Source organism: Tamandua tetradactyla, chromosome 3 (assembly GCF_023851605.1).
Source record: "Tamandua tetradactyla isolate mTamTet1 chromosome 3, mTamTet1.pri, whole genome shotgun sequence".
In the NCBI taxonomy this organism is placed as follows: domain Eukaryota; kingdom Metazoa; phylum Chordata; class Mammalia; order Pilosa; family Myrmecophagidae; genus Tamandua; species Tamandua tetradactyla.
The window spans coordinates 143,100,327-143,112,486 of record NC_135329.1 but is presented as its reverse complement, the minus strand read 5'-3'; the positions used below and the strand labels follow the sequence as shown (position 1 = coordinate 143,112,486).

The following is a 12,160-nucleotide window of genomic DNA, read 5'->3' as shown; positions in this document are numbered from 1 at the left end:
TAATTATGCACTCACCACCACAATCTATGTGAGCACATTTTGAGGATCATTTTGAAAAAGTCTTTGTCTGGTATGTCCAAGCCTGGTCTGCTTTATTGATGGTTTCTGGATTTTTACCTTGTTCCTTGGATAGGCCTTATCTTCTTATTCTCTTTTCATCTTTTAACCTTTTATTGCATGCTGTACCTTTTAATAATTTAAAGTGTTAATTTTGGGATTTAGCTCCTGATATGTTTGTTCCTTAAGTTTGTATCCAGTGATATGACAGAGTCATATGACCGAAACTTCCTTGAGTGCCAGGAGCTAACAAAAACAAATAAACCAATGCAGATCATAGTCTTTGCAAATTGGCTCTGCACTGGTGGATGCTCTCCTTCAGAATTTAACCCTCCTATCAAGAAGATCAGCCCAAGGCAAATATGAAGTGCAGGGTCTTCTCTGTTTCTTCTAAGCCTGCATCTTGTCATGTTCTTAATCCTAAGGGATCGCTCATGCCATGAGGAACTTCCTTATTTATAGGAATTTGGATGCTTCCTCTAATCCCTATGAAATCGACTTTCTCCCCCTTCTGGGTACTCTATTATATGAGTTAAAGAAGGTAATCCTTTGTCCCAATTGTTTCTTACACTGCTTTAGCTCTCCACATGAATTTGCTTGCAGGGCAAGTTCTGGAAGAGCAAATCAGAGATTAATGTCCTAGTTCAGTCATGTGGTAGACTGGAACCAATGTACAGGCACCCCAGTATATGCACAGGGGTTACTCTGCTCCCTGTGGGTTAGGGCCAAGGACTAACAATGGAAACACAGGCTGGCTCCACACTGCACTGGGGAGGGAGTGCAGGAAAGGTCAGCAAGGGTGCCATGAGCTTCTCCTACTATTTTTAAAGCTGTTTTTTTTTTTTTCTTATTATTCAGCACTCTCCAAGTTACTGCAACCCTTTGTATTCCAGAATATTTTTAAAAATATTTTTATTGATAAAACAACATACAAACATTCTTAACATACAAACATTCCATATGTGGTATACAATCAATGGCTCACAATATCATCACATAGTTGTGTATTCATCACCATGATCATTTTTTTGAACATTTGCATCACTCCAGTAAAAGAAAGAAAAAAGGAAAAAGAGGGCGGCCACGGTGGCTCAGCTGGCAGAGTTCTCGCCTGCATTCCGAGCCCTGGGTTTGATTTCCAGTACATGCCCATGCAAAAAAGAAAAAAGAAAAAACTCCTTACACCTTACCTTTCCTCTCATTGACTACTAGTATTTCCATCTACCCAATTTATTTAACCTTGGATCCCCCTATTATTTGTTTATTTTTGTGCATATTTGTTACTCATTTGTCCATACCCTAGCTAAAAGGAGCATCAGACATAAGGTTTTCACAATCACACAGTCACACTGTAAAAGCTATATCATTATACAATCATCTTCAAGAAACAAGGCTATTGGAATACAGCTCTATAGTTTCAGGTACTTCCCTCCAACCACTCCAATATACCATAAACTAAAAAGGTAATATCTATATAATACATAAGACTAAAAAGGTAATATCTATATAATGCAGAAGAATAACCTCCAGGATAACCTCTCAACTCTGAAATCTTTCCGCCACTGACACTTTATTTTGTCTCATTTCTCTCTTCCCCCTTTTGGTCAAGGTTTTCTCAATCCTTTGATGTCGGGTCCTATCTCATCCTGGGATTTCTGTTCCGTGTTGCCTGGGAGGTTTACACCCTTGGGAGTCACGTCCCACATAGAGGGGAAGGGAAGTGAGTTCACTTGCTGTGTTGGCTGAGAGAGAGAGAGAGGCCACATCTGAGCCACAAAATAGGTTCTCTGGGGGTGACTTTTAGGCATAATTTTAAATAGGCTTAGCCTATCATTTGTAGGAATAAGTTTCATAGGGGTGAACCCCAAGATCACGGGCTCAGCCTATTGATATGGTTATCCCCACTGCTTGCTAGAATATCAGAAATTCTCCAAATGGGGAAGTTAAATATTGCTCCCATTCTTAACTAAAGTAACCATACAGGTACTTAAAGATTCTTCGGGGGAATGGCACTAGGAGTGTCTTACACCTTCATCTTGCTCTACCAGAACTGAATCTTGATTTTTTATAAGAAAAGTAAACCAATATTTTCTTCCACATATCAAGAATAACACTTGGAAAGCCTGAGACTTATTTTATGGTCCAGCCTTTGGTCAGTTTTGTTTAATATTCCATGTATACTTGAAAAGTTTTTTTTTCCTTCAAAAATCACATAAAAATATTTTAATAAGTGAAATATTCACACAACATCTATAGTTTGTGAGAAGTTATTGTAGAACGTTTCTTTAAATTGAATAAAGCAAGTACTCTGTGTACATTTCAGCATTCATAAACAATATTCTTTTGCAAATAGAAATATGGTAGTAAAGCAAAAGACCCAGCGAACTTTCGAATGCTCAGGAATTACCTGGAAAACTAAATAGAAAAATAGGAAAAGGCCAGGAACATAATAGTTCACAAAAAGGCAATATAAATTTCCCCTAGATACATGAAAAGATATCAAGTTGACCTATAGTAAAAAAATACATAAATTAAAATTATAAAATATCATTTTCACCTATTAGATCAATAAATACCAAGCGTGTTTGAATGTGTTTGATGGGAATGTGGGAATATAAGCATATTCATATTTTTCTGGTGGGAGTAAAATATGATACAACCTATGGGGGAAATCTGGTCAGGCAATTCTATCTACAGGAATTTACAATAAAGATATATTTACATAAGTGTGAAAAACACTACAATATTGTTTGTAAAAGTAAACAATTGGATACGAAAAATCTATCATTAGGGAACTGGTTAAATAAATTCTATATGCTAAATTATTATTACAGCCTTATAAAAGAATGAAAAAGCTCTATATGTACTGACCTGGAGCTATATGAAGGAAACACTGTTAGGAACTTTCAAATCTGGCATTATGTTTCACTAGATGAGCTGGGTCACCCTTCTACTAAGGAACAACTAGACCTTGGATAGGGCCCATTTCTTTGAGGCACTGTTTGTCTCTTAAGAGGTTATTCTAGTTTGCTAGCTGCCGGAATGCAATATACCAGAAACAGAATGGCTTTTAAAAGCTGAATTTAATAAGTTGCTAGTTTACAACTCTAAGGCTGAGAAGTCTAAAGAAATGTCTAATCAGAGGCATCCAGGGAAAGATACCTTGATTCAAGAAGGCCAATGAAGTTCAGGGCTTCTCTCTCAAGTGGAAGGGCATGTGGTGAACACAGTCAGTTTCTCTCTCATCTGGAAAGGCACATGGTGAACATGGCATCATCTGCTAGTTTCTTTTCCTGGCTTTCTGTTTCATGAAACTCCCGGGAAACATTTTCCTTCTTGATCTCCAAAGGTCGCTGGCTGGTGGACTCTGCTTCTTGTGGTTATGTCATTCTGCTCTGCTCTCTCTGAATCTCTCATTCTCCAAAATGCTTCCTCTTTTATAGGACTTCAGAAACTAATCAAGACCCACACAAATGGGTGGAGACATGCCTCTACCTAATCCATCTTAACAACCACTTGATTAAATCACATCTCCAGGGAGATGATCTAATTACAGTTTCAAACATACAATACTGAATAGGGATTAGAAGAAATGGCTGCCTTTACAAAATGAGATTAGGATTAAAACATGCTTTTCTAGGGTACATACATCATTTCAAACCAGCACAGAAGTAGAGAAGGTCCCCTATGGGTTAAAAAAAAAAAAAAAAAAAAGCCAAACAAGCATTGTCCTGTGGGAAATGCTAGCACTTCTATCAGGTAGTAACACTTCTATTGGCATACTGGGGTTTTGGCCAAACAAGTTTGGGAAAGATGAACTGAGCCAAGACCCTGAAATGACTGTGGGATGGTAGCATCCCTGGCTACTGGCAGAAGCAGAAACATACCTTCTCTGGAGGAGCATTTTCCAAGTTTAGTACTATAGAACTCTAATATATTAAGGTCGAGCAATGAATTCACAATCAAAGATCACCAAACTCATGAGAAGGCAAGGCAAGCCAACATTAATAAGAATCTGTGTAAATGAACAAAATATAGAAAATCTCTGAATAAAATGTTTAAGAAATAAACACAAAAATCAGTACCAAGTGGATTTAAAGAACTAGGTAAGAATGGCAAAACTATAAAGCTCTTAGAAGAAAATGTATAAAAGTAGCTTCCTGGGCACAGGACAATAAAGAATTTATTTAAAAAAAAGACAACCTAGAAAAACAATAAAATAAAAGAATGGTAAATTCAACCACATTAAAATTAAGAACTTCTGTTCTTCAAAAGATTACATTATTATTAGGTATTAGCTATTTCAGATTTGAAAAAGTAAAAATACGAGAGGTGGTATTTTCAATACATATAATCAATAAAGCCTGGTAAGCACTGCAATTACAAATTGATGGGACAAACAAATAGCCCAATAGGAAAATAGGCAAGAGACATCAACAGAACTTTACAAAAGGTGATATCCAAATGATCAATAAATAGACAAAGAAGAGCCCTACCTTAAGTAATTACGGAAGTAATTAGACAAATGAAAACCACAATAGGATACCCATTTAATAGAGTGTTTAAAAAAATTATAAACTTTATAATACTAAGTGTTGGGGAGGAAACAGAGCAACTGGAACTCTCAAATACTACTGGTGGGATTGCAAATTGATATAATCTTTTGGAAAAAATAGAGTGGCATTATTCAGCAGAATTGAACATATACATATTCTCTAATCTAACAATTTAACTCCAAGATATATATCCTGGAGAAATACATGCACATATGCAGCTGGATATATGTGCAAGAAAATTCATGGCAGTAGTATTAAAAATCAGCCCAAACTAGAAACAAAATGTCCACCGACAGAAGAATGGCTAAGTTTTTGTCTATTGATAAAATTAAAAACTGTACATAATAACAAAAACCAACTAAAATGCAATGAAAGGAACAAACGGAAGATACATGGAACGACATAAGTGAATCTTATACATCTAATGTTGAGCAAATAAGCAGGAACCAAAAAATAGATAAAATGTACATAAAATTCAAAAAAAGGCAAATATAAACTCTTTTATCTAGGGATGCATACACAGGCAGTAAAATTATTTTTTTTAAAGAGAAAGGAAATTCCTGTAAAGAAGTCAGGATAATAATCTTGGAAAGGGATAGAACTATGATAATAATCTTGGGGGAGGGATAGATACACATACCCCAAATGACCGTGGTTTATTAGAATAACTGTTAGTGACTATACACATTGGAACCCACCTATATATAGGATATCTCTCAAAAGAATTTTGTTACATTTAAAAATGTATTTTTTATTCAGAAATCTTCACACACATACAGTCCATCCTTAGTGTACAATCAATGGCTTACAATATCATCACAGTGGTGTGTGTATTCATCATCATGATCATTTTTAGAACATCTGCATCTCCAGAAAAAGGAATAAAAGAAAAAAGAAAAACCTCATATATCCATATCCTTTGCCCCTCCCTCTCACTGACCACTAGTACTGCAATCTACCCAATTTTATACCCTTTATTTCCACCATTATTTATTTATTTTTATCTGTATGTTTTTACTCACTTGTCCATACCCTGGATAAAATGAACATCAGACACAAGGTTTTCATAATCACATGGTCATACTGTAAAAGCTATATAGTTATATAATTGCTATTAAGAATCAAGGCTACTGGAATACAGTTTGACAGTTTCAGGTACTTCCCTCTAGTCACTTCAATATACCATCAACTAAAAAGGGATCTCTATATAATGCATAAGAATAACCTCCAGGATAACTTCTCGACTCTGAAATCTCTCAGGCAGTAAAACTTTATTTTGTCTCATTTCTCTCTTCCCCCTTTTGGTCAAGAAGGCTTTCTCAATCCCATGATGCCAGATCCCTGCCCCACTTTGCCAGGGATATTTACACGCCTAAAAGTCACATCCCATGTAGTGGGGGGAGGGCAGTGAGTTTACCTGCTAAGTTGGCTTAGAGGAAGAGGCCATATCTAAGCAACAAAAGAGGTTGTCTGGGGGTGACTCTTAGGTATAATTATAAGTAGGCTTAGCTTCTCCTTTGCAGGAATAAGTTTCATAGGGGTTGTTCTAGCTTGAAAGCTGCTGGAATGCGATATACCTGAAACAGAATGGCTTTTAAGAAGGGGAATTTATTTTACAGGTTTACAATTCTAAGGCCATGAAAATGTCCAAATTAAGGCACCAACAAGAGGTTACCTTCACTCAAGAAAGGCTGATGTATTTCGGGATTTCTCTCGCAGTTGGGAGAGCACATGGCGACCAACATCTGCTAGCTTTTTCTCCTAGCTTGTTTCATGAAGCTTCCCTGGGGTTATCTTCCTTCTTCATCTCCAAAGGTCTCTGGTTGTGTGAGCTCTGTTGGTTCTGGTGGCTCTAAAGCTTTTTCCAATATGGTTCCCTTAAAGGACTCCAGGAAGCAACCCCACCTTGAATAGGTGGAGACACACCTCTACGGAAACCATCTAATCAAAAGTTACCATCCACAGTTGGGTGGCTCACATCTCCATGGAAACAATAAGAAAGCTCCTACCCAGCAATATTGAATGAGGATTAAAGAACTTGGCTTTGATCCCAAGATCAAAGGCTCAGCCTATTTGAATTAGTTGTCCCTATTGCTTGTGAGAATGTCAGGGATTCCCCATATGGGGAAGTTTAATATTTCCTCCTTTCTCCTTAGTCCTCAAGTGGACTTTGCAAATGTTTTTTTACTCTCTGGCCAAATTACTTTGGGATATATGGGGCATTACAATCACCTGTATAAACCAACAAGCTCTCATGCCCTATTCAAGATTCCATGTAATTCTCTCAACAGAACTTTTGACTAACAACAACATACATGAATATAGTCTTATTTCATTCATCTGTATGTAACGACAGTATTCACTGACATGCATGTTTTACTTAATAGCTGTACCACCTTTCTTAATATATATTCTTTATTAATAGTTCATTAAAATGCACTTTGTTCCATTGCTAAATCATTAAAAGCGCAACTAGCAATGCTGTACTTTGCTGATAAAGCACCTAATGAGTTCAGTACTAAACTCATGAGACAACCACAGAGGTTGTTGTGTCTAAACCCCTGTGTGATATTAATGACCCATTACTATGATGACTCAGAATCATTCTTAGGCATTTCTATGTAATCTATTAAGTTCAAAATGGGTAATAGGTATTTGTCACAGCACATTATCGAAATTCTAAGGTTCTAAGACTGAAATTTAATTGTTCAGAAATCATACAAGCTTATAACACAGCTATTTTGCTGCCACACATAAGTGTCAACATTTATAAAATAACAGGTATTATTTCACAGGCTCATGGAACATGTGTTTATTTACTGAAGGAGCGTGTGAAAACCACATCCAACTCAACAGTAGGAGAACATACTTAGGAACTGTGGAATAGAGAACCCGTCACAGTGGACTTGGGTGGGTGTGTTGGCAGTACCTTCGTGTGTCTCCCACTCCTCCTCTTAGGAATGGCTGAAATCTTGTTCCTACAGCTCTAAGTGAGGCCAGTGCCTGGGGATGGCTGCTCTTACCAGCTCCTACAGGGAAGTGGGCTCCCAGCCAGGTCCCTCATAGCACTAATGCTCATCCCCTCAGGTGCTGTCCCCAGTCTCACGTAATAGATAAACTTAAAACTAACCCCCCACTTGTTTTCCTGGGTAACAGAACGAGAAACTAAAAAAGTAAATTGTGTTAACATTAAATTCTATTCAGTCCAGGACTATAGATTTAAATAACAAAATCAACCTAAGTGTAAGACCTAACATGAAACTCAGAAAAAAACATAGAAGTAAATCTTTGTGACCTTTGATTGGACCATTGGTTTTTTTGACTTTATAACAAAAATAAGAGCAACAAAAGTGAATAAATTGGACTGGACTTCGTCAAAATTTAAAACTTTTGTGCATCAAAGGGCATTATCAATAAAGAGAAAAGATAACCCATACAATGGGAGAAAACATTTGCAAATTATATATCTGATCAGGAACTTTTATCCAAAATATATAAAGAACTCTTACAACTCAACAACAAAAAAAGACAAATAATCCCATTTTAAAATGGGCAAAGAATTTGATTAGACATTTCCCCAAAGAAGATATGCCAGTGGCCAATAAGCACATAAAAAGATACTTAGAATCATTAATCATTAGGGAAATGCAAAATAAAACAAAATGACATACCACTTCACTCCCAGGAGGGTAGCTATAATCAAAAAAGCAGACAATAACATGTGTTAGTAAGGATGTGGCGAAGTTGGAAACCTCTTACACTGCTGGTGGGAATGTAAAATGGTGCAGCCGCTGTGGCAAACAATTTGGCAGTTCATCAAAAAGTGAAATACAGTGTTACCATATGACTTATAAATTCCAATCTTCATAAATTCTACTTGTAGGTATATGCCCAGGAAAACTGAAAACTTGTGTATACACAAAACCTTGTACCTGAGTGTTCATAAAAGCATTATTTATAAAGTCCCAAAGCGGAAACAACCCAAATGTCCCATCAATGGCTGAAAGGATAAACACAGTGGTATATCCATAAAATGTAATATTATTTGGCTATAAAAAGGAATGAAGTTCTGAAAGATGCTACAATCTGGATAAACCTTGAAAATTATGCTAAGTGAAATAAGCCAAACAACAAAATGACAAATATTGCATGATTCAATTTATATGAAATATCTAAAATAAACAAAGTAGATTAGAAATTACCAGAGACTGGAGGAGGGTAGAATTATTGCTTAATAGGTACAAGGTTTTTTGGAGGGGGTAATGAAAATGTTCTGGAATTAGATAGTGGTAATAGTTGCACAACTTTGTGACTAGATTAAAAACCACTGAACTGTCACTTTGAAATGTATGTGAATTAAATCCCAATGAAGTTATTATAAAAATTAGTAAGACCTAATCCTTTAGAAGGAATAGAGACTCAGTTATCTGAGATTTTTTTAGAAAGATTAGTCAGTTAATTTTTAAAAGTTAGTTTAAAAAGGAAATCATTATATAAAGATATATACAATCTGTAAACATTTTATTCAACTTAAAACATACAAGGATATATTCATTTAACTATCTTTTGATATAAGGCCAAAGAATTTTTTTGAGATATGAGTTTGTTGATTGGGATTTTCTGCCATCTTAAACCACATTGGCTATAATTTCTGAATTGGTATTTTTAAAGTAGACCAAAATTTCAGTGCACCCTTCTATCAGACAACTGCACTAACTCGGATACTCTTGGCCAAACCTCTCTTGTTCCAGTCACTGCTACCAGGACATTTCTGTGTGGACTCCACAAGCTTCATGCCGGGGCAACCTGACAGCACTTCCTTTTACTATGCTGCCCTGAATAGATCCTATCTCCTACCCATGGAAGTCAAGGTAAATTTTACTTTGTGCAACCTGGAAAGGCAGGAGGGTTTTAAACTGGAGGTGAAACTGTGGTGAATGGCAGATAAGAGCTGGAGGATAAATCCTTTCCCCTTTCTGTCTAACCCCTCTCCAGTATCTACCCCAAAACAGTCTGTGTAGCTTTGCAGAGGTTGGTCCATGAAATTAAGCATTTAGTTGCACTTGGTGGGCAGCTTGATAGCACATCCTCATTTTGTGTTTCCCTCTGCATCTGCCTCACTTTATTGCCCCTTATCCCTGCTGAGATTTTGTTCTTAACAAAGTAGTTCTTACTGACCTGATTTTATCCAGTCTTCCCAAAGCATTCAACCTTTTCAACATAAAAAAATAAAAGAATTAATATATTTCATGGGTTAAGGTTTCTACCTTTAAAAAAATTGTGTATTGGACTTATGCTGAAATTGACCTCAGACAAGTATGGAGAAGACTGAGCTTGAATGTGAAACCTAAGAATTAACCTTCATTTTACCTACTCACAGTAATACACCAAGGAGTTGGTGGAATTGCTTTGCTTTAGCTGAACCTGGTGAATAGGAGGCACATAGTCAGTACCTTTAGAACTGGAAAAATATAAAATTTTATGACAAGGCAAAATTGAGCAACTCATGCCTGGAGGAAACTTGCTCTGTACGGGTAGAATCATTATCAGCTGCACATCCTTGCATCCTAATTGGACTTTGTAAAGCCTGTAGGTCCAGCTGGCTGTATTGTCCCCACTGTAACTTTACATATACTTTTCTATTTAAAAAAATTTCCCCTCTTCCTACTGTGTCCATCACTCATATTACTTTCCTCTTTGGGACTACAGGTCTGACACAAAGATCCAGACCTTAAGCACAAGGTGGATTTGAGGGAGACATGCCTAGGTAGCAATAGGCCCCCTCTTGGCACAGGGAGCTGTAAATGTTTCATGGATAAAAATGGAAGAGAAATTATTTCGATGGAATGTGGCCATTATCTCTTGATAATTGGAAGTTTGGCATACTAGAATGAAATGAGATTATAATTCAAAATGGACAGACTTAAAATTTATTGCTGAATTGGCTCTAAGTGGAGTGACCAGATTCCCCCTTTGTTTAGAACAGGATTGGCTTATGCCTACTGTTCAGGCATAATGATTAATAATGTCTCCTTTCATTTTCAAAGTGTCTGGGTTTGGATGATAAATTATATGATCACCCTTACTATAGTCAAAGTGGCAGAGGCCCCTGAGACTTTCCAGCAGAAACTGAAACAGGAAATCAATGGATCAGGAGTCCAGCTGGAAGGGAGACTAAGACAAACTGTGGATCCCTATTTCTGGAAAAAAGGCACTTAGGATGTTATATTAAATGTGGCAGTGGGCCCAAGGACCTCTTTAAGTTCATACTAGCTGTCAGTCAGCACAATTTCAAGCAGATATTATTTAACAGCTGAGGTTTTCAATGTAGAAAGGACTGGAGCTAGGAAATGCTTTAACTCACTAGTTTTGCTCTCTGTAATAAAGAGGGAGACAAATCATAGGAAAATTAAGTGCTAGAATGGCTTTTAAATTGTGAGCAATTGTCTTTTAACATACTTTAACCAGTCTTGTGGCTTTTACAGATACAGCTTGAAAAGCTGTGCCCTTGAAGCTTCTGGTTTTCAAAGAAAAAAAAAAAGCATTCAGAAAAGATCTTTTACTTAAACAAATGCTCTTCTACGAGAAAATAAAGAATACTTAATTGAGCTATAAAACTTATCGGTAAGAGTACAATGAGTATTTCTTTTGAAAATTTTATTTGAGAGATTGATTTACTGAGATATATTACTTGGGCAGAGAGAATCTCAAATATGAATATTTTTGCTCATTGTATCTTTATGAGTTAACTATAAGTTTTACTTCTGCAGTGATCTGAGGTTTCAAACTATACTGAACTAAAATGAGTTCAAGGCAATACAATTAAAATATTAGCTTTTTTATTTTAGATATTTTATTTAGTATGAACTTTCTAGAGTGAGATAAGATGGGGAGAAGCTGGCAATATGCCCAGAGCCTCTCCAAGGTTCTAAGTCCTAGAAAGAAAATTTGAGTCCATTTAGAGTCTTGCCTTCTGGCTCTGGGCTATGCAGTTTTACTTGCCTCCTGTAAAAAGATAAAAATAATCTTGGTAAAGGTAGTGGAGATAAAAAATGAACAATCTTGCCAGAAGAAAAATCTATTATACTAGGAAAAAAGTTATGCAAGGTAGGTGGCAAACACTCAGGAGCTCAAGCACCTGGAACATGGGAATGGAGGAGGCAGCCTGAGATCTCATGCTGGGAGCTGATGCACATGTGCACTCTCCAGACCTAGCCAATCCAAGAGGCAATTAGAGATAGGGAAGACGTCTGGGATGGTGATACAGAAGTTGTGCTGCCCGGATGTAGGTATCAATTGCACTTTCAAATGGAGACCTAACTTCAAACAGAAAGTTAATCTGAAGCAGTTAAATTTCCTGAATATATCAGGTCTACAGTCAATTTATCATAGGAACTAAAAATCTGTTGATCCAGGCCCCACCAGGAAGCCCAATCCTGGATGGCTTGACTGGATAGTAGCAAAGCAAAACGCCACACTTGAGGATTTTGTTGCCCCATCCACCAGCTTTCTCTAAATACAGGCATTCCTCATTGTGCTTCACAGAT

General features: G+C 36.7%; 1 protein-coding gene across 2 annotated transcripts in view; it reads right to left on the bottom strand.

Annotated features, from left to right (window-relative positions):
• Positions 1 to 4,362: 4,362 nt before the first annotated feature.
• The window catches only part of DCAF17 (DDB1 and CUL4 associated factor 17), an 83,008-nt gene continuing 75,210 nt past the window's right edge, over positions 4,363 to 12,160 (bottom strand). Inside the window, exon 16 of one of the 2 annotated variants that reach the window (XM_077154119.1) lies at positions 4,363 to 11,618. In XM_077154119.1, the coding sequence (XP_077010234.1) occupies positions 11,549 to 11,618 (70 nt within the window). In that variant the 3' untranslated portion in view covers positions 4,363 to 11,548. The remainder of the gene's footprint in view (positions 11,619 to 12,160) is intronic. The other variant, XM_077154122.1, reaches the window with a different exon arrangement.